Raw genomic sequence first — 23683 nt, forward strand, 5'->3', positions numbered from 1 at the left:
AAAGAATTTTTATATTTTTTTAAATTTTTAAAATTTTAAAAAAATTAATTAAATGCTTATGTGTTATCTACTTGACAATCACGTTTATGCTACATCAATAAAGTTAAAATATGTTAATATTTCCATTTATTTTAGGTGATTTGACAAAAATCGTAAGTTTAAGGGCTAAAAAAGATAAAAAAAAAATTAAATGAATGGCTAAAATGACTTTTTATAAAGTTGGAGGGCCAAAAAAATCAATATACCTTCTACTTTATGTCATTTTACATAAATTCGGCTCTTATTAGAAAATGTCAAACACTTTAGGGTCTTATTTTTCATGTCATTTTACTTTAAAATTTCTTTTTATTTATTTATTCATTTATAAAAGGTTAGGTAGAGGTGCTCATGAGTCGTGTCGAGCCAATGCAAAGTATTTAGATCATTTTTTCAAGTTCGGTCTAACTCGATTTAAGAAAAGTAAACACAAGCCCGACCCGACCCACATTTATTTTATTTTTTCAGATTAATTTTTATTTAAAATTAATTTTTATTAAAAATATATATAATACACTGAATGCATTAAAGAAGATTAAAATAAAAGTTTTCTAACACATTAAAAATATTTATATTAAAAAACTACCATAAATATTATAAATGTTTTATTATATTAAAAATACAAATAAATATAATAAATATTTTATTTTATTAAATGAACTTTAAAATTTTATATTTTGACTTGGTTATTTAGTTGGGTAAGTTGTTTTTTAAGTCTTGGACAATATATTTAATTGTTATTGGATTAGTGATTTAATATAAATATAAATATATAATTATTATTTAACACATATAATTAATATAATATTATTTTATAACATAATATTTAGGTCGGGTCGAGCCAGATTCATAGGAGTTTTTAACCCCAGTTGAAAAAGCCAACTTCAGTTGCTGAAACGCAATTCATTGGACATCATCCAAATACAAGGTTACAATACAGTTGACTGTAAAATATAAACAAGGCAAAATGGATCTCGCTTATAACTAAAGCTAATTATGGGTCAAGTCGGGCCAGTGCAAAAAATCAGACTCATTTTTTTGGTTTGGACCTAATCTGGCCCAAAAAATAGGTTTAAAATTTTATTCAAATCTGACCTGGTAGACTAAATACATTAAAATAAATATTTCCCGACAAATTGAAAATATATCTAAAAAAAGTTTTATACTTGAATAATACTAATATAGTTATAACTTAACAATAAAACAACAAAATAGTAACAACAAAATAGTAGTAATATATTAGTGAAATGGTAACAAAATAACAACATAACAACAACATAACAATAACAAAACAACAACATAACAATAGTAAACAAAGGCAACAACAACAGAATTTTTTTGGTCAAATTTGGGTCGGGTCGAGTTATGCCCAGGCCAAAAAAATCTTGCCTGAGGTCTAGCCCGTTTTTCTAAATAAGCCTTATTTTTTGGTCCAAATCTATCTTTCAAATTTATATTTTTACTCAAACCCCTTTCACTTTTTAAGAAAACCTTCGGGCTTAAGTGAAAGACCCAGCTCATTATCAGATCTACTTAAACCTACTCTACATATAAAATGGCCTAAATCTGATGTTTTAAACAAAAAGTAAATATTGATGTTGTATGTTCAATCCTTTAGGCGCCATGTTGGTATGGCTAGAAGATGGTTGGCTCTAGGACAAACAAGTCCAAACTCCTCCCTCATATCCAACTCACTTCCCAACATACCATTTGGAAGCTCCCAATCAAAGCAATGAACCATTTGAGCCACCACAAGCCGAACCACTGTTAAACCCAACTGCATTCCGGGGCAGCCTCTGCGACCGGCACCAAACGGGATTAGCTCGAAGTTGCGTCCGCGGAGATCGATGTCACTTCCAATGAATCTCTCCGGATAAAACCTCTCTGCATCAGTCCAAACCCTTTCATCCCGACTTATAGCCCATGCATTTACGAAGATGCGTGTACCCTTGGGTATGTCAAAGCCATTCACCGTGAAATCTTCCCTGGATGCATGCGGTACCAGCAATGGCGCTACTGGATGTAGCCTAAAGCTTTCTTTCACAACCATGTCCAAGTACTTCAATTTCTCCAAGTCTGATTCCTCGACCATCCTCGTCATGCCGATCACATTTTTGAGTTCCTTTTGGACTTTCTTCATCACTTGTGGATGTCTGATGAGTTCGGCCAGTGTCCAATCGATCGCAGCTGCTGAAGTATCCATAGAAGCTGTAAGCATGTCCTGTAAGAATAAAGTTTAGTACTTGTAATGATTAATTATTACTTGAACTATTTATCGAGATATAGAAGAGTACCAATATAATTGCTTTGATCGTGTCTCGCTCGACACGGTACTCGTCTGTTTCTTCTGATCCCATGAATCCCAACATGACATCAACAAAGTCCTTGACTCTGTTTTCGTCTTTAGATCGAACATGCTCGTCGATTATCTTCTCAAAAAAGTCATCAAAATCCTTGGCAATAATTTTCATACGCTTTGTTAGTCCCTGGAGATCAAGTGCTCTAATTTGAGGAATATAATCAGCTAAATTAATCGTAGCTCCAATTTGCATACCCTCTCGAAGCGTAGCTTTGAACCCCTTTTCACTAAAATCGTCGTGATCATACTTCTTTCCAATGATCATCCTACACGAAATATCAGTACTAAAAGACGAGATCGTGGAGCTAAGATCGACAACACAACCAGCAGTAGCCGCCTCTCGGATATATTGAACACAACCATGAAGTTCTTCCATCCTCATGGACCTGAAAGAATTGATTTTGTGGTTACTAAGCAATTCCAAGGTGCACATCTTACGCATGTTGCGCCAATACGAACCGTACGGGGAGAACACCAAATTCTGCTGATTGTAACAAATAAGTTTGGAACCTTCATGAGGTGGCCTGCTAGCGAAAACAAGGTCATGTGTCTTGAGGAACAGCTCGGCGGCTTCCGCGGAGGAGACAACGATCACCGGCATCAAACCTAAGTGTAACTGCATGATGGGACCATACTTTTGAGCTAATCGTTGAAAATCATGGTGAGGGTTGTTCCCTATCATCAAAAGGTTTCCGATAATAGGAAGGCCTTTCGGACCAGGGGGTAATCGCTTGTTTTTACCCCTTCTTGTCCATGTCAAGGCTTGAAAGAAAAAAGCAAGTGTCACAGCAACTGCAAGAAGTGTACTTGCCATGTCCATGGTGGCTCGGAATTTGCTGTGATTGAGGTTGAAGACAGACAAGGTTATATATATCATGGCATAGAGGTTGAAGACAGACGAGTAAAACAAGCAACAACAAAGATCAAGAAAATAAGAAATCAGATTAAATGTCATATAAATTAATAAAGTATAAGTTCAATTATTCATCCATCAAATTTGTATAATAAGGTTTAATCCGCCGGCGGTTTGCAATTAGTGATGAAAATAAGATTTCATCGTATTAGTTTTATCTACCATCTACCTGGATATGATAGCAACATGCTATGAATTAATTTTCTTCATCCTATTAATTACAACCTCTAACCTCCACCCAGATAATTAATAGTTTGGTTAGGATAATATTTGATCTTATTTTCCACAAATTTAGTACCATTAATTTTGTTTCAACTCCTTTTTAACTATTATTTTTAAAATATCACTTTAATTAAATATAGATTTAGAATTCAAGTCACTTTTAAATGTGGAATAAGTCAAACCAACATAGAAACCTTAATTATTCACATAAAATATACTTTTATAATAAATTTATGAGTAGCAAACCATGGTTAAATTATAATATAGATTAAAATTCAATAATTATAGTCATACATGAATTTCAACTCTTTTTATAATATACTCATATATATTAAATAATAATCCTTCGCGAATAAATTTTAATGTGATTAAAGTTGGATTTGAATTAAAATTCGATTTTATTTCTCTTAATTACTATATATATACACATATTCTATCTCACTTTTTTTTATATCATACATAATTAAGTTTCATTGAAGTTAGTTGTTATTCGTTTCTTCAATGATGAAATCTTTTTCATTCTTCTCTTTTTTCCTTTTATTTTTCTTTGTTAATATAGCACCATCATATCAACAAGTGGATTATGATGAATCTATGTTTAGAAATTATAGTCAAATTAATATTACTCAAGGTACCGGGCCTGAAAGTATAGCTTTTGATTGTAAAGGCGAAGGTCCTTATGTTGGAGTATCCGATGGAAGAGTACTTAAATGGGAAGGACTGAAATTTGGTTGGAAAGAGTTTGCTGTTCCTTCTTCATTTAGGTATATTTATAAATTATTCATATTAGTCCTTTCTTTTCTTTTTTCAATTTTTATTTTTATAACTCATAGTTTTTTTTTATTGATGAATTTTAAGTTTTTTTTTGTTTATTTTATTGGATTAGGATAAGGAAAATATGCGACGGCTCAACAGATCCGAATCTTGAACCAATATGTGGAAGGCCATTAGGTTTAAAATTCCACATTGAAACATGTCATCTTTACATTGCCGATGCGTACCATGGTCTTTTAGTAGTAGGACCTTATGGTGGCGTGGCTGAAAAACTTGCTACTTCAGCTGAAGGAGTTCCGTTTAAATTCACAAATGGAGTAGATATTGATACTAAGACCGGAATGGTCTATTTTACTGATAGTAGTACCGTCATTCAAAGAAGGTAATTTTATATATTCTATGTTTATCATTATTAATTAAATTTGTTTTACAAATTTTATTTTATATTAATTAAATTATTTTTATGATTGTGTAGGAACGTTGATTCTTTGTTAAGGTCCCTCGATCAAACAGGAAGGCTGCTAAAGTACAATCCTTACACCAAAGAAGTATCTGTGATATATAAAGGTTTAGTTTTTCCTAATGGGGTCGCCTTGAGTAAGAACAATTCATTCCTTTTAGTGGCCGAATCAACTAGAATGCGAATTTTGAAATTTAATCTCGAGGGAGCAAAAGCTAAAAACATGTCAAAAGTATTTGCTGACCCAGAAGTATTTGCCGTATTACCTAGAGTGTTGGATAACATCAAGAGAAATAAAGACGGTGACTTTTGGGTGGCTTTAAATACCGGAAGATTGGAAAGTATTCAATCGGATGCTCCAGACCCGATCGGTATCAAGTATAACGAAGAAGGCACGGTTCTGAAACGTTTGGATGGACACAATGGAATGATCTTCAATTCTATTAGTGAAGTTAAAGAGTATAACCATAGATTATATATAGGTTCTGTCACTAAACCTTATGTCGGCATCCTAAATGACTATTAGGATCGATTTTGTTAGGTAAAACTTTTTAATTTCTTTTTTGCTACAATTAGAATTTCGGAAAGGGGATTTTTTTTTTAATTTTTAATTTTGCTACAACTAAAATTTAGGAAAGGGATGTTAATACATTTTAGGATTACAACTTTTTATCATATTATTTGTTTTTATTTTATTTTAAATTTATTATGGTTCGATGTGTTAATTCTATTTGTGTTTATTTTAAATTTATTATGGTATGATCTCTTAATAAAGTATGAAATTAGAGAAATAAAGTGGCATGAATGACAAACTGAAGAACAAAGTAATTTGACATTGTATTAATAAAGTGTCACAATTACTAGGAAAAAAATAATATTGTGTCCATTTGGGTTTTATAAATAAAAAGAATATTCACTATAATGTACAACTCTTTGAAAATAAAATTAAACGTATAATAGCATAAATAACCCCTGTACCTTTCAGAATGGTCCCTGTGTCAAAATTTTTATTCTTTTCAGAATTCCATTGATTGCTAAATCAAATGCATCATGAATGGTCTCTGGTCTAGATCTGGGGTCACCATAAACATTCTATTTTTACATATTACTCCTTTCTTTTCTTTTTTTTCAAACTTCTATTTTTACAACTTAAGGTTTTTTTTATTGACGAGTTTTTAATTTTTTGTTTCTTTGTTGGATTAGGGTAAGGGAATTATGCGACGGTTTGATAGATTTAAAAATTTACATACATGATAAGTATAATTATATTAATAAATTTAATGATTGAATCATTAAAATATTAATCATACAAAAAAATATGGAATGATATAAAACTACACTTTTACACTATAATTATGTTTATTGATGCAATGGGCTTGAAAATAGAATTAGAAAGTAAAAGGGTTTGAAAAGTTATTTTTAGAATTTTATGCAAATTTTAATTTTTTAAACATAATTTTATAATTTTAAAGAATAAAATAATGAAATTTCAGATTTTTTAAATAACTTTTTGATATTTTAGTATTTTATAAAAATTTAAATTTAACCTAACTCAACTTAGGTTAATTTTTTAAGGATTTTATGTTTTTTATTTTTATTTTTTACATAATTATAATTTAGAAAATATTTTTATAGTTTAAAAAATAATTAATTAATTTTCTGAATTTTTAAGAATTTTTTTTATGTTTTTAAATTTTAATTTTTTTTTCAAAATTATCATTAAAGACAGTGGTAAAAGGACCAAATGAATATTTTCACAAGGGGTCAAATTAGATAAATATTATAATTTAGTGACATTATTATCATTTACCCATATTTTTAATATTTGATTTAATGATAAAATTGAGTTTCACAAAATTTTTTCCACAGAAAGATCCTTGGCCCCTCATTTAGTACCAGCAGCAGCAAGTAATTAGCTTTATATGTACATTACTGTGACAATGTCGGTGGGAAAATTAAAAGAAAAAAAAAGAGCCAATATTGTAGCTTAATTCACTGGATCACTCCATCAGTCTCAATCTTATTACATGGATCAACGCTGAATGGAAGGAACTTCATACATAAGAAGAAGAAAGAAACCACACAAACCTACAGTGCATTATTATTGTTGATGATGACATTGGTCAATGCCTGCACCTGTAAATCGAAGAGCAACCTCTCGTGTATCGATTTGACGACTGAGGAAGACAAGTAATGCTGTAAGGCTTAGCTGATCCAGCCGAACTATCACCGCAGGCCGGTAAATCGCGCCTGATAGCTCCGTAACTGATGCTATTACCCCAGAGAACCCTTCGATAAGACTCGGATTCGATTACGAGTTCCTCATTGATGTCGCCAGTACCACTGCATGAATCTGCAATTGAACCATCACGTCTGTTATCAGCAACAACCCTGTAATTGGAGCTAAGTTCTTGAAGCAACAGCATTAGTGCAAGTAAATAAGACATTGACTAAATCAACTTATTTTAGGTTGGGATGAAAAGAAATTTTATTTTCAAGCTTGGGTTTTAGCTTTTGTAGACACTTTCCGATCTTATGTAAGATTCGGAATTACATTTCTAGAGTTGAAAAATCGACAAAGTGGTGACCACCAATGATTGAAGTGTTATAATAATTTCTCTTTGTCCTCAAATATAAAAAGCTACAAATTACCTCGTGAATTGTATTGTGGTAAAGTTTTTTTTCCCAAAAATATTATGTATTGTAGTTAATTGATTTGGGATTTAGTTTTATTTGGTCTCTTTACGAACATTTATATACTAAAAATAATAATTTTATTTGTTGGGAATAGATTTAAAGAACCGAAAGCTTAATATTTTTATAAAGGTCAAGCCTTTTATCCTTAAAATCAAATAATCTGTCACTTGATAGATACTATTTCAATACCATTAACTATGAATTTATGGAATTTGGTTTAATTTTCTTTCTATGATAAGTGAACGATAAAATACAACTTGCTTTAACGGAGTAACTTCATTTTCATTCCTTAAAACGATTTAAAAGGTTGTCTAATCTTTAGGTCCACTTGAAAAGTAAGAAAATTTTGATAAATAAAAAAATAGGCCTAAAAATTGAGATTGGGTAAAAAAATAAGACCTGTTTAGAAACCGATCCGGTCTCGGGTTAGGGATCCAATGGGAACTGGGTTGGTGATACGAGGGTTCGAAGGGGATCAGGAAAGGAGTATTAGGTTATGTGATGTGTTTATTGGAGTTCCTATATATTTTGATGGAGTTCCCGTTATTAGAGTTTTGTTATAGGTCGAGAGTTCCTGCTTGACCTGGATTTTTGTAATGTATCGAAATTATTGAACTTTTCTAAGACTCACTAAGGACAATAAAAGTGTATGTGTATATGTAATAATATGAGAAATTAAAAATAAAAATGAACATGTGAATTAAGTGTTAAATGATATATGTAGATTAAGTGTTTATGTTATGTTTGTAAAATGAGAGAAAAATTTTGATATGTCAATGTAAAAGTTAATTAGTAATAATATATGTTAAAGTGAAAATTATAAATTATAAAATTAATTTAAAAGAAAAAATTGTGCGAATAAATATTACTAAAATTAATTAAAAATTATATATATAAAATGTGAGATTGAATTCAATTGAGTACTTACTAAGCTATTCACATAGTTTAATGCGTTTTTTTTAAACGCATAGGTGACGGATAAGTTTTGAAAAGAACCAAAGATTACTACTTTAGTTGGCATGTACTTAAGTTTATTAAGAAAAAAAAATGTGAATTATATTTGAATAATAATGTTTTGTACTATAAGTTACCTCGATTATAATGAAATAAGAATATTTAAAAGTGACGAATTTGGTGTTTAAATGTAACCTGTTTAATTCGAATCGAGTAAAATATCTTATAACACTATATTAAGAGAGATAACTCTTAGCTTTCAATCTTCCTTAAGGAAGTGTCATCGGATTACTTGGGTAATTAGTAAACATGATCTCTTGAACTATTCAGCTTTTTAGTAGAAACCAAGCTTCTACTTTGAGCTTCTATTAGCCGCTCCAATTTTTGTAAGGATATTATATATTGCATATTTGTAAAACCATATACCATGAATATACATTTTATTGTTAATGCATTGTTCATGCAGTGAGTTAGATTAAATTGTAAAAATATGTTATTTAACCAACCCAGATTAAATTATCAAACTGTTGCGCGGAAGCGTGTGAAAAAGTAAAATTATTGTACTGAAAAATCACACTAAGTTCAATTCCCAGGAAAGAGAGGTGGATCACGAGGATCGCTTACATACCAGATCTTTCCTAGCCAGAATATCCCTCTATCGTAATTTAATAGCACAATAAATCACTACAATGACACTTGCAAAATATGCAGAACAAAAATAAAGAACACTAGAATTTTAACGAGGTTCAGCAAATTTTGCCTACGTCCTCGGGCACTACCAAATATATTTCACTCCAAAAATACAAGTGAAAGTTTACAAATAGGGAGAGAGAACAATTGCCTTAAGTAGAGAATGGCAAGTGTGGGATGAAGAAAGTAAGAAATGGTTAGGCCTATTTATAGTTGAGGTTCAAGGATCAACTTGCAATGTCCCTATACAATTAGGGACCAAAATTGCAATTATCCCATGCCAACTTTTAACCCAACTTGCCAACCAATTTTACTTTCTACTTTCGGTGCCCACCCTTTTTGACTTTTCAAACAATGGCTGGGTTCCAATAATCTCCACCTTGAAGATTTGATTAGGATAATCTTATCTTCACACAATTCTTTCTGCCTTTGACAACAATACTTGATAGTGCCTTCTTCAACTGTTAAACTTGCAGGATATTAATCAAGTTCAAACAATGTTCGAACTTGGTTGCTGTTACCACCTTGGTCATCATATCTGCGAGATTATTTGCAGTCTTGATCTTCTGAAGACAAATTTTCCCCTCTTCAATAATTTCCCGCACAAAATGGAATCGTACGTCGATATGTTTTGTATGTGCATGATAGACTTGATTCTTTGCTAAATGAATAGCACTTTGACTATCACAATACACGTTAATATGCTCCTGAACCAACCCCAAGGTTTTAGCCATACCTTGTAACCAAATAGCCTCATTTACAGCCTCTGTTACAGCCATGTACTCGGCTTCTGTGGTTGACAATGCAACTGTAGACTGTAGTGTAAACTTCCAACTTATTGGTCCTCCAGCAAGTGTAAACACATAACCGGTGGTTGATCTTCGCTTGTCCAAATCACCGGCATAGTCAGAATCAACGTACCCAATAACACCTTTACCAAGTGTATTATCCTGCTTGAACAGTAATCCAACATCCACGGTCTTCTGAATATACCGTAGAATCCATTTCACAGCTTGCCAATGTCCTTTTCCAGGATTATGCATATACCTGCTCACTATACTAACTGCCTGTGAAATGTCGGGTCTTGTACACACCATTGCATACATCAAGCTACCCACTGCATTAGAATACGGAACTTGCAACATGTATTCTCGTTCTGTATTCGTCGAAGGAGATAGTTGTGCAGAAAGCTTGAAATGAGAAGCCAACGGGGTACTTACAGGTTTGGTCTGCTCGTTCATGCCAAACTGCTGTAGTACTTTCTTCAAATACTGCTTCTGAGACAAGCTAACTCTGCCATGAGCTCTATCTCTACATATTTCCATGCCAAGAATCTTCTTAGCTTCACCTAGATCTTTCATCTCAAACTCGAGATTGAGTTGAGTCTTCAATCTCTCAATCTCAACTTTGCTCTTAGATGCTATTAGCATATCATCAACATATAAGAGCAAGTATATGAAAGTTCCTTCTTGTAGCTTCTGAAAATATACGCAATGATCAAATTTACTTCTTGTGTACCTTTGCCCTTTCATGAACTGATCAAATCGCTTGTACCACTGCCTCGGAGATTGTTTCAATCCATAAAGCGACTTTGTCAGTTTGCAAACCCAATTTTCTTTATCAGCAACATTGAATCCATCAGGCTGAGTCATATAGATTTCCTCTTCCAAATCACCGTGTAAAAATGTTGTCTTCACATCAAGCTGAACTAGTTCAAGATCGTATTGCGCAACCAAGGCTAGCAAAATTCGAATAGACGAATGCTTCACAACTGGAGAAAACACTTCATTGTAGTCTATTCCTTCTTTCTGAGCGTAACCCTTTGCTACCAATCTAGCCTTGTATCGAATTTCATTTTTACCAGGAAATCCTTCCTTCTTTGCATATACCCATTTGCATCCAATTGCCTTCTTTCCCTTGGGCAGTCTCACCAACTCCCAAGTCCTATTTTTATGAAGAGACTGCATTTCTTCATTCATAGCTTGCTTCCACTTTACACCATCAGAGTTACTTATTGCTTCTGTGTAAGTGGAAGGAACATCATCATCTGCAATTGGAAGTGCATAGGCCACCATATCGTCAAAGCGAGCAGGCTTACGAATCTCTCTTCTTGGCCTCCTATATGCAATTGAATCTTGTTGCTGTAGAAGTTCTTGGGTCGAAACTTCTTCATCATTTGTTCTTTCAATATTAGCTGGATCATCATTAACCTTTTCAAACTCCACCTGCTGCAAAGTACTACTGGTTTTGTCATCCTTTTGTGAATCCTCGTTCTTCATCATGGTTGATTCATCAAAAGTTACATCTCTACTGAAAACAATCTTCCTTGTATCAGGACACCAGAGACGGTATCCTTTTACACCACCAGTTATACCCATGAATAATGCTTTCTTTGCTCTTGGGTCTAACTTAGATTCTTTTACATGATAATATGCAGTGGAACCAAAAACATGTAAAGAATCATAATCAGTAGCAGGTTTACCAGTCCACATCTCCATAGGAGTTTTTCCATTTATTGCAGCTGATGGCAATCGGTTAATTAGATGGCACGCATATGTAACTGCCTCAGCCCAAAATTCCTTGCCCAATCCAGCATTGGACAACATACATCGAACTTTCTCCAGTATAGTCCGATTCATGCGTTCTGCCACCCCATTCTGCTGTGGTGTATCTCGAACAGTGAAGTGTCGCACAATGCCCTCATCTTGACATACTTGTAGAAATGGATCATTTTTGTACTCAGTACCATTATCTGATCGAAGTCGTTTGACCTTTCGACCTGTCTGAGTCTCCACCATCTTCTTCCACTTCAGAAATGCATCCAAAACTTCATTTTTTCTTTTCATTAGATACACCCATACTTTTCTTGAATAATCATCAAGAAAAGTGACAAAATAGTGCATACCTCCCAAAGAAGCCACTTTGGTAGGTCCCCACACATCACTGTGAACATAGTCCAGAATTCCTTTCGTATTGTGAATTGCTGAACCAAATTTTACCCTCGTCTGCTTGCCCAGAACACAATGTTCACAGAATTCCAATTTGCAAGAATTTGCACCTTTCAACAAGCCTTGCTTCGCCAAAGTCTGCAAAGCTTTTTCACCAGCATGTCCCAATCGCCTATGCCATAACCTGGTAGCCTCTGAATCTGCATCTTTCGCAGAAGCTGTTGATGTTGATCCAATAACTGTACTTCCATTTAAATAGTACAAGTTATTTCTTCTAGTGCCTTTCATCACCGTCAATACCCCAGCTACTACCTTTAGTAATCCATCTCTCAAAGTGATTGTGAGCCCTTTAGATTCTAGGGCCCCTAATGAGATGAGATTTTTCTTCAAGCTGGGTACATAGCGAACATCTGTCAGAACTTGGATTGAGCCGTCATGGTTCTTCAATTTGATTGTACCTACACCCATTGTCTTACAGGCACTATCATTGCCCATAAAAACAACTCCACCTTCTAGTTCTTCAAGACTAGAAAACCAGTCCTTATTAGGACACATATGGTAAGTACATCCCGAATCCAATATCCACTCATCCGTTTGACATGCCATTGCCATGCCAACCAAGCTAAAGTCTGACTCCTCATCATGCTCCGCTACACATGCATTAGAAATAGACTTGCCCTTTTGTAACTTAGGACAATTCTTTTTCCAATGCCCTTTCTCACGACAAAAGGCACATTCATCTTTGGCGGGTCTCCCTTTGGACTTACCCCTTCTACCAGGTTTGCTGCTGTGTGAACGACCTCTTACTGTTAAGACTTCTGCAGTTGTATCTCTGTGATCTCTTTTATCTTTCTTTCGAGTCTCAGATCTATACAACGCACTACAGACTGCATCAAATGTGATTGAATCTTTCCCATGAAGCAATGTGGTGGTAAGATGATCATATTCATCAGGAAGGGAATTCAACAACAATAATGCCTTGTCTTCATCTTCAAATTTCTCATCCAAATTTAGCAAGTCTGCTAAAATTTTATTGAATGAGTTCACATGGTCATTCATCGACATACCGGGTGCATACGTGAACCGAAAAAGTTTCTTTTTCATATAAAGCCTATTTTCAAGACTTTTCGTTAGAAACTTTTCTTCTAATGTATCCCACAGCTTCTTCGCTGATGTCTCCCTCATGACGGAGTACTTCTGCTCTTTGGCCAAACATAGGCGAATTGTACCACACGCCTGTCTATTGATCTTGGCCCACTCCTTGTCATCCATCTTGTCAGGTTTTGCTATATCCAGCTCTTACTGACATAAGACATCCAGGATCTCACACTGCCACATACCAAAATTATTGGTACCGTCAAATTTCTCTACTTCAAATTTTGCATTTGTCACAGTAGTCCTTGCTGATGACGATGCTGCTGCCATTTTTCTCCTCAATCCCAACTACTGTATACGTGAACAGTACCGTATACGTGAATAGTGCTGTATACGTGAATAGTACCGTATACGGTCGTATTCCCCAAGTACGAACCTGGCTCTGATACCAATTGTTGCGCGGAAGCGTGTGAAAGAGTAAAATTATTGTACTGAAAAATCACACTAAGTTCAATTCCCAGGAAAGAGAGGTGGATCACGAAGATCGCTTACATACCAGATCTTTCCTAGCCAGAATATCCCTCTATCGTAATTTAATAGCACAATAAATCACTACAATGACACTTGCAAAATATGCAGAACAAAAATAAAGAACACTAGAATTTTAACGAGGTTCAGCAAATTTTGCCTACGTCCTCGGGCACTACCAAATATATTTCACTCCAAAAATACAAGTGAAAGTTTACAAATAGGGAGAGAGAACAATTGCCTTAAGTAGAGAATGGCAAGTATGGGATGAAGAAAGTAAGAAATGGTTAGGCCTATTTATAGTTGAGGTTCAAGGATCAACTTGCAATGTCCCTATACAATTAGGGACCAAAATTGCAATTATCCCATGCCAACTTTTAACCCAACTTGCCAACCAATTTTACTTTCTACTTTCGGTGCCCACCCTTTTTGACTTTTCAAACAATGGGTGGGTTCCAATACAAACAAATTTGTAATTCGAGTCTAATATTTTTATTTTATTAAAAGTAGACATATTTAAGTGTCAAGTTAATAATATGATTTATTTTATTTTATTTTATTTTACGTAGGTTCGAATGTCGAATTTTTTATTGCAATGGGCAAAGACTTGATTGAATTTGGATGAGGATGAAGGTAAAAAATATGAGGTATTTAAAGGGTTGACTCTCCTTGGTTAATTTCTATGTTTAATCATTATTATTAAGTTGAGTTTTAGGATTGATCTGCACAACTTTAGAAATTGGGATTTAAATAAAATCTATCCTCATAACAAGCAATTCCCTCTTGTAGTTAGAAAATTACTGTTATTCCCTTAGAAAAATATGAGCTAACAACAAACATTAAGACCAATTTTCCTCCTAGGATTAATTAACTCCCAACAGCTCTTTTTAATTCCATGCCAGAAACCATAAGCTTTCTTCACACAGTCACACTTGGGAAATTGCAGCGTCCACGACCTGCTAAAAAAAACAATCAATCAGTTAATAATGGGATTTCAATAACAGTCAAAAACCAACCCGTCACTGACCAGAATTGACCGAGAACTTACTCGGGTCTACGGTTGTTTCTCGAGCTAATCCATTGAAGCTGCAAATTGCTCCCTGGCTTCGAAACTTGGCCCAATATGAACTAAATGCATAACTTGCATGCCAAACCACTGATACTGGCTCATAACAATCTTTTCCAGGAGCCAATGCTGCACAAGTTTCATTATCAATGCTGCAAACATTTGACAATGCGGCTGGCAAGCTCATTTCATTGACCCATGGAGCCACTTCACACCAAAGTTTCCCCTTGTAAGGTACATTGTTTACGGCCGGTGGTAGCGGTTTGTACTCGGAGATCTTCCGGTTCCCGGTGAGATCGATTTCGTAAACCGGGGTTCCGTTAGTGTGTAGCATGCCCCAATGCCTTTCTGTTTCTGGACCTATTTTTCGGTTTTCGTCATATAAGGAAGAAATGAATGTTGGTATGATTAAACCAGGACTTTTCGGGCTCCCTAATGGCTGTTTCGATGTCATTTTTCGGATGAGATTTCGGTTATAAGTGGCTGCATTGTAAATGTTTGCCCCAACTTGATCGATATCACCTGCGGTAGGCCAACCGGTTCTTGATATTGCTAGTCGGATGTTCCGGAAACCGAGTTTTTCGATAGCAAATGTGACTGAATCGAGCATTTGGTCTAGGAGATTTGTGTAGACTAAACCACTGCCAGGGTCAGTATGCGTTATGTTACCTCCGAAAAGAGCAAAATCTAAGCTGATGTTCGTTGGATTAGCAGACCACGCAAAATAAGGGTAAACATCTACGAAAACAACTGATTTCGTTCCGTTCACGAATTTCAGCAACTTTGGCATCAATGAATCTGAAATATCAGACTGAAACGTACTGTTCGAAGGCGGAAACCTTGTCTGCACCACGTCCATTCCTAACGTCGTAGAGACCTTGACGTTTTTAACACCATGAGCAGTCAGGGCACTCTTAATCCCACGCATTGCAGGCACAAGGCTCTGCTCCATTGTCCCATTGACATCCATGTTGGAGTTGACGACTCGATCCCCGACCAACACGAACCGGATCATGGTATCTGGATAGTGAGGCAGGATGTTGTTTCGCACCCATTGTTCGGCCATGGAATCGTTCGAACCAATTTGGATTATATCATCGTTAGGAACCGTAACGGCGACATGGATCTTGGTTCCTGACAAAAGTGTCAATATTTCAGGGTTGGAATCATTGAGCTTTATTTGGCCAACTTTAATGGATTTCATGATCTGAATTGATTCATATGGCGATGGCAAATTGTCCCCTTCTCGACCATAGTTTACTCCAATCTTGCCCGACATTTCTGCCACTGTTAATTAAAAGCAAAAAAAAGAAACCAGCTGAAATAACACTGTTGATATATGCATACATACACATATATAATATACATACATATAACATACATACATTTTTTATGGGATTTAAGGACTTACAAGAAACAACAAGAAGAGAAGAGAAGAGGAGAGGTAGAAGAGCCATTAGTGATGAAGAAGCTTTTTTTCAATTGTATAATGTAATGATTTTGCCCTAAAAGTGCTCGGCTTTTAAAGAGAAGAGAGCCAAGTCCCCAAGCCCCAAGAACATGGGATGAATTAAGTAGAAAGTAGCAAAGATTGCTCCATAATCAATCCGATTATTGTATTTTATGTTATACAAATGTACAATAAATTTCAAAATATATATATACACAACAAATATAAATATATTTTTGAACCCAGAAATTATTTTTTAATATCAATTTTATATATAAAACTTGAGATATAAATATATGTAGCCCCTATGGTAAAAGTTAAAGGTGGGTATATTAATTTGTCAAACAAAACCTAAAGATTATGAAGTAAAAAGTAAAAATATGTGTTCTTGTCTCATTGATATAATATATCCATTAATTATTTGGCATTTAAAGCGAGCCAGTTTGCCAAGGTTGGAAGTTAAAGATTTCTTCTTGAATGTCTTTTGAGTGCCATTTATAAAATCTAACATAAAATTGGATTAAATAATTTTATGATCCATCCCACACCATGATTGAGGTTTAAAAACAAGACCAAATTAAGGTTCGCCTCTTTCTGATCTTTGGTTTTCGTATTATGGATCGACTTGTGATTTCCTAAACCCAATTTTAGGACTAATATCAATAAATAAAAATGGTTGAATTATAAGTTGCAAACTCTCACTCTCTTTAAATTTATTTCTAAATTCAAGAAGTAATCCATTCTATGTGTTTTAGGAAAGGGAAATAAATTTTTTTACTGTGAAAATCGATTTGAAAAAAACTTGTTATCATCTTAAATGGGATTTTATAGAGTAAGTTTCTCAACCAATATATTAATCTCATTTTAAGTTGTGTCTCTTTCTAAAAAATGTCTCTTCTTATTAATGGTGGTGAATTTAATAGTTTTCAACCTTCTAGAGGAATAAGCAAGGTGATTCATAACTCCGCATCTATTCATTCTTTTTATAAAATACCTTAGCTTTATGGTTTAATATGACGTCTATCACTATAATGTTTGTTTTTCTTTGAAATACTCAAGAGTATTTTAGATTTATCTCACATTTTCTTTTATCAATGACATTATTATCTTTGCTAGAGTTGACAAGACGTATATGTTAACTTTATCAAAAAAAAGCCTTAATAATTTCTATCTTAAATCAAGTAAGAAGATTAGTCTTTAAAATAAATAAAAAATCTTTTGGGTCACTAATTTTCTTGGTATCCAAAAATTAAGGATTGGAAAGCCAACATGTTCTTTCTAGTTGGTGGACTTGTTCTCATTAAATCCATTATAGTTGTCATTCCCTTTTGTTTTATGCAATGTCAATGTAATTTTTTTTTTGAAGTGGATCTAAATCTAGTACCAAATTCCATAGAGTAATTTGACAAAAAGTTTAAAAGAGATAGGGGCTTAGTATTAGGCAAATGAGAAACTTGTTAAATTATGTTGGAGATTCATTAATAAACAAGATAATTTCGAGTTAACCTTCTCCAAAGCCAAATATTTAAACAATTCTACTACTTCTCGCCTCTCTTCCATTACTTGGAAAGCTATTAAGAGTGCCCAACATATTATAGATCATTGAGAAAAATCTCCTATCTCTATCTCACTCTCACTCAAGTGAGATGGCTTCTTTCTTCCGTTGGATGGCATAAGTTGAATGCTCATGGATCTTCTTATTGAGACTTGAGTGGTGCCGATGCCATCACCTGCGACCACTGTGGTAATTGGGTTGTGGAATCTTATTGTTTTAGTGGCCATACTACCAACATGGTTGTTGAACCATGGGCTCTTAAACATGTACTCTCCTTTGCTAGGCAAATGAGTATTGATAATATTATTGTTGAGCTTGATGCCGATGCTATCATTAATCTACGTACTAGAAAACAAAAAGTAGGGAACCATACAAATATATGGTTTGAACAAAACTGAAAACAATAATCAAACATTACAATAACGAATGTTAAAAGATTACAATTCTTCTCTACTTTCAATTGCTCCACCAAACAAAAAATAGGGTTAACTAATTTTGAAGAATTTAATGAAAAAAAATATCTCTATTGGCTTAGTTTTAGCACAACAAATATAGGAGACAACAAATTGAATCAATAAATATATATATGTGACCACATAATAATATTTTGCTACCAACTCAACAGCAAGCTCGCAAACATGGCGTTGTTTCAGATTCCCTCATGGTGTTTTTTCAACAGTCCGTACCTCTTTAAAAAGCCATTCCGGGTTGTTCAATATCCATCAACGTGTATCGTTCGAGCTCGACGTGTCCTGCGGTTCCGATGTTCTTGGCGAGATGCTCGACTGTGTCCCGTAACGTGACGTTGTATCACCGAACGTCGTCGAACTCCCTTCGGTTGTTTGCCATCTTTGTAGAGCCTGAGAGAGGCTCATATCGAGGTCAATGCCTACGGTTTCATCTTCCTCTTGCTTCGTCGGTTTCCATTGCTGAACAAATGGGCTCAGCACGTTGACTGCATGGCTCATGTCGGGTCTCTGAGATGGCTCACGAAGTGTGCAGTGACCGGCTAGCTCAGCCACCTTGAAGATGCTCGCCAATGTCTCACGGTCCTCATCGTTGTCCGCGTTACATTTGATTGTTTCTTCGAGGTTTTTCGGGATTTCGTCTTTATTGATTAGTATTCTGCGAAACCATGTCACCAAATGTGCTTCAGGTAAGGTTTCATCTAAAGCTTTTCTGCCTGTGATTAGCTCCATTAATACCACTCCAAATGCATACACATCCACCTTAGTAGTCACCCTTCCAGTTGCTGTTAAGATTTAAGAAAAAAAATCAAAAGAAAAAACAAAGTACACATTTGTTCATAAACACTTTTTAGCATTTATCAAACAACAAACGGGCATAAATATCATATCATTCCCTTACTGCTACACTATGTTATTCCGACTCTTCGTACTTTCGTAAAGTACTAATATCCTATGCATATGCGAATATGATTTCCCGATATAATCTTCTAAAACTACTTAGTTGTACACCTATACTAACATTATTCTATACTAAAAGAAAATCGAATATACTCGTATCCAACATTCACTTAAAACAAATTGAGGGAAGGATCCACATACTAGCATATTCAGGAGCAAGATAACCAAATGTGCCAGCCAATCTTGTCTCCACAGAGTGTTTGCCATCAGGTGCATTTCTAACCAGTCCAAAATCAGCAACTTTAGCCCTCATATCATCCCCAAGAAGTATGTTTGAAGGCTTCAAATCCCTGTGAATGAAACTTTGTTGAGCCAAAGAATGCAAATATTCCACCCCTCTAGCAACATCCAATGCAATAGTGAGCCTTTGCTTCCATGTGAGCGGCGAACCGCCAATCCGTCGGAAGAGATGCTGACTAAGGGTACCACGAGGCATGTACTCATAAACCAAAAGCCTCTCATTACCATTGATACAATAACCTAAAAGAGCAACCAAATGCCTATGCCTAACCTTTGAAAGCACTGCAATTTCAGCTTGGAACTCAGCCATTCCTTTAGTACCTTTACCAACACATTCCATCCTTTTGACTGCAATTTGTGTCCCATCATCCAATACACCTTTATAAACAATCCCAAATCCACCTTTCCCTAATATATTAGCTTCACTGAAATTATCAGTCACTTCTCTTAAAACCTCAATGGAGACCACAATATTCCCACCATCAAACGCTTGTTGATTGCTTTGAACATTACTGGTTTGGCTTTGGTTTTCACTGTTATCCTTTCCAACACTCACTGCTACATCCTTAAAAATTCCTTTCTCAGTATCATTGTTCTTCTTCATCTTCCCACGTTTCTCATTTTTCTTTTTCATTACATATTTGTAAGAAACAAAGGAGATTATAGCAAGTAAAACTGCTGCACCAATAGCAAAGCCTACAATCATACCCTTAAGAGTCTTACCTTTGACAATGCCACTAGAGTTTCCAGAGCTTCCATCACTAGAATTTCCTCCACTAGAAACACTAGGACTACCGGAACTACCACCAGGAGGACTATAAACAACTGGTTTTCCAAGTAAGCTATTCCCTGTATGAACAAATTTCACTGAACTAGAAAATTGTGGTATATCTCCACTGAGATTATTATTGGACACATCAAAAAGCTGTAAATAAGTTAACTTAGTGAGACTATCAGGGATTGGACCAGATAACTTATTATTATTCAAATTCAGATTCTTCAACTCCTTGAGTCCCCCAAATGAAGGAGAAATCCTCCCAAACAAACCTTTTTTGGCAAGGTTCACTGTAATAACATTCTTTTGTACATCACAAGTAACAAAAGACATTTTACAAGCATCATTTCCTTCCCAACTATCAGAAAGCAAAATTGGGTACCCAAAACCACCCGCTATTTCAATCATTGTCGAAACTTGAGGATCACAAGGAGCCCCATTGCTATTACAGAAATTATTGCTTCCATTGATAGCAACTCTCGAAACTGAGCTAGGAAACTTTGGGAAAGGGCCTTGTAATTTATTATTATTCAATGAAACATTCTTCAAACTCGAAAGGTTAAACAAGGATTTCGGAACTGGCCCTGTTAATTGGTTATCTCGAATCTGCAGATCGAATAGGTTTTTACATTTAGACAAATCTGGGATTGGACCAGTAAACATGTTGACATGAACCCAAGCTTGAGCCAACTCTGTCATGTTGGATAAAACATCTAAAGTCCCCGTGAAACCAAACCCAGTATTTTGATTATTGATCCATAAGTTTTGAATCATGGAACCACCTAATGAAGATGGTAATGTACCGTTCAGATTGTTGTATGATGCCCTTAAACTTTGTAAACTGCTTAAAGATCCGAATATATCAGGCAAGGTACCATATATATTGGTATTCCCTAGTCCAAGCTCGACCAGGGTTGTCAATTTAGATATATTCGGGAAACTCCATGGACTTAGTTTCGGGTTTTCACTCAAACTCAGCGTTTGAATGCTTGATAAGCTAGCGAATGCATCGGGGGTGATTGAAGTGAAGGCATTGAAATCAAGGAAAAGCTTTTGTAAGTTGGATAATTCGCCGAACGATGGGATGTTCCCCGATATGGAATTGCGTTGAAGCGACACGCTTCGGAGCTCGGACAAGGTGGAGATTTCAGGTGACAGGGTACCCGACACTGATTTAGATGCCAAACTGATGTAAGTGATACGGTTGGATTTATCACAACTTATGCCTTGCCAGCTACAATAATTGTTTGCCGTGGAGGTCGACCACCCTTTGGGAGTGGGTTTGAAGGCTGCAGCTATCTTCAAAATAGCAGCACTGTCGTCCCCGGCGGAAGCTATGACGGCCGAGATGATAAGGAGATGGAGGAGGAGGTGGTGACGGTGACGGTGACGGTGGCGGTTCGGTATTTCCATTTTTTTAGCGATGAAAAAAAACTGAAAAACTGGCTATAATGAAATGAACAAAGTAACAAACAGTGCTTTTACGTTAAGAGAATAGAAAAGGAAATTTTTATTCGTAAATAAAAAATTAAATTTATGAAAAAAGAAGTGGGTTTTTTTTGGTTTAATTATTACTTAACATGGAAATATAAAAAAAATTAATATTTAACGCATTTTTACTAAATATTTTAAGAACCTTCCATGCAAAAATATTTAATTGTTTGTTAAATATACTTATCGGAAAAAAAAACAGATAAATCGAAATATTTATATTAGTATTTATTACCATCTTTATTTATTATATATAAACTTCAAAAAGTAATTAATTATGAATTATTGGTTCTTAAGTCGATATTCCTTTCCTTATTTATAAAAAAAGTGAATAAACATGTTTATTCTTTTACATTTAAAAAACACTTCAACTCCAACTCTACTTTAAACATCGATTGAGTAAAAATCCCAATTATTTTGGGATTAAAATAAAATAAATAATTTGACGATGTCAAATAATATGGAAGAAAAACAGGGCAATTTTATAGATGGTGTGGAGTTGGGAGATGTAATAAAAAGCGAGGATTACACTAACGAAACGACCGCCATCTTTATATAATTTATTTTCGCATCTTGTGTTTGACCCCATTTTTGGAGCCTCAAAAATATCAATTGTCCCACATTTAATTTTTTATATTTATTTTAAAAGTTGAGTTTTCCATGTTTCAATTTATTTTATATTTTTATTTAAAAAATTGGGTAATGAATATGAGATTTCGGGTTTTTAAAATAAAAAATCTCTTCACTTAATTTCATATTTATATGGTGATATTCATATGGAGAGATACGAAAATTGTATAAAAAAGAATATATATGATAAGTGCATTATCATAAGAACATAGACGAAAATTGTGTACGTGGATTTGAGTGCGTCAAAGTACATTATCTTCTTATTTAAGGGTTGTAGAGAGGCTATGGCTAATTTTAGGTATTATATAAAAAAGAATATATATTATAAGAATCCATAACGAAATTAATGTTAAAAAAAATTTCAATTCTCTCATTTTTATTATTCATTCATTTTAATATTTTTATGGTTGTAGTTTAAAGTTATTTAATTTTAAAAACATTATAAAATTATTGAAAATATAAATGATTTTAAAATAAAGTTTATTTTTTAAATTTTTTTAATTAAGTTTATATTATATGCTACTAACTTAGTCAAACACTTTATAAATAATATAAATCATCCCAACGTATTTTTATTAATTTATTGAAAATTGTTTTAATTAATCCTTCATTATTGAAATATTTTAAGGTTTATAAGCAGAAATATTCACAAATTTCGAATTATGAATCAAAATAATATAAAAATATCAAATTACTCAAAAAAATATTTATAAAACATACTTTTTTATTAGTTGTTTTAAATGATACTTCCAAAAAAATAAAAAATAAAATTTTAATATTTTAAATGGTACTTCTCCAAGTTAAAATTATTTAAAAAGTCAATAATTTTACACACTTCTGTAATTATTTATATAATTAATATCTTAACGATTCAACTATTAAATTTATTAATATAATTCTACTTGTTATGCATGTAAATTTTTAAACCAACCCAATATCTTAATCGTATCAATCTAAAATATTATATATATTAATATATATTCAATCATTGAAATATTTTTACATAAAATAAATAATTAAAAGTGTCAAATTTACATCAAATTTGACATGCATAATATACACGAATAGACCATAAAATATGGCAATTGGATCTTAAAATGTTAATCATATAAATAGTTATGGAAGTGTGTAAAAATTAGTTTAGTTTTTATGATGTGTAGGTGGATCCTTCCAAATTCTATTATTAGTTAAACTTTAAAATATATCCTTAGATTTGCTCTCAAAGTATTTGACTTATAATATTTGATACTCAATATTAATTTACAACAAATTTTTAATTAAAATAATTGAAAATAGTATAGTTATATTTGCTTCTTAATATTAATTTAGAAAGAACTTCTTGAATTTTTTAAGGTTTTAAGATTTTACAATAA

At 33.8% G+C, this 23683-nt stretch overlaps 4 protein-coding genes across 5 annotated transcripts; 1 reads left to right on the forward strand and 3 right to left on the reverse strand.

Moving 5' to 3' along the window:
- Positions 1–1248: 1248 nt before the first annotated feature.
- Positions 1249–3423, reverse strand: LOC107890507 (cytochrome P450 71AU50). Its single transcript, XM_016814971.2, has 2 exons — positions 2331–3423; positions 1249–2257 (listed from the first exon to the last, which is right to left on the reverse strand). The coding sequence occupies exons 1-2, from the start codon at positions 3348–3350 to the stop codon at positions 1643–1645; spliced, it is 1635 nt and encodes a 544-aa protein (XP_016670460.2). The 5' UTR covers positions 3351–3423; the 3' UTR covers positions 1249–1642.
- A 577-nt stretch (positions 3424–4000) lies between these two features.
- LOC107892435 (protein STRICTOSIDINE SYNTHASE-LIKE 10) lies at positions 4001–5501 on the forward strand. The gene is made up of 3 exons (XM_016817518.2): positions 4001–4294; positions 4417–4686; positions 4780–5501. Exons 1-3 carry the CDS (start codon positions 4032–4034, stop codon positions 5288–5290), a joined length of 1044 nt encoding a protein of 347 aa, XP_016673007.2. The 5' UTR covers positions 4001–4031; the 3' UTR covers positions 5291–5501.
- Positions 5502–14399: 8898 nt separating this feature from the next.
- Positions 14400–16309, reverse strand: LOC121220999 (probable glucan endo-1,3-beta-glucosidase A6). 2 transcript variants are annotated; one of them, XM_041101272.1, is made up of 3 exons: positions 16154–16309; positions 14725–16029; positions 14400–14632 (listed from the first exon to the last, which is right to left on the reverse strand). In XM_041101272.1, exons 1-3 carry the CDS (start codon positions 16197–16199, stop codon positions 14595–14597), a joined length of 1389 nt encoding a protein of 462 aa, XP_040957206.1. In that variant the 5' UTR covers positions 16200–16309; the 3' UTR covers positions 14400–14594. The 2 variants fall into 2 exon arrangements, with proteins under 2 accessions (XP_040957206.1, XP_040957205.1); XM_041101271.1 differs by having other exon boundaries at positions 14400–14635.
- A 1826-nt stretch (positions 16310–18135) lies between these two features.
- Positions 18136–21803, reverse strand: LOC107892436 (receptor-like kinase TMK4). The gene is made up of 2 exons (XM_016817519.2): positions 19316–21803; positions 18136–18999 (listed from the first exon to the last, which is right to left on the reverse strand). Exons 1-2 carry the CDS (start codon positions 21600–21602, stop codon positions 18470–18472), a joined length of 2817 nt encoding a protein of 938 aa, XP_016673008.2. The 5' UTR covers positions 21603–21803; the 3' UTR covers positions 18136–18469.
- Positions 21804–23683: the final 1880 nt, after the last annotated feature.

Source organism: Gossypium hirsutum, chromosome D09 (genome assembly GCF_007990345.1).
Source record: "Gossypium hirsutum isolate 1008001.06 chromosome D09, Gossypium_hirsutum_v2.1, whole genome shotgun sequence".
In the NCBI taxonomy this organism is placed as follows: Eukaryota; Viridiplantae; Streptophyta; class Magnoliopsida; order Malvales; family Malvaceae; genus Gossypium; species Gossypium hirsutum.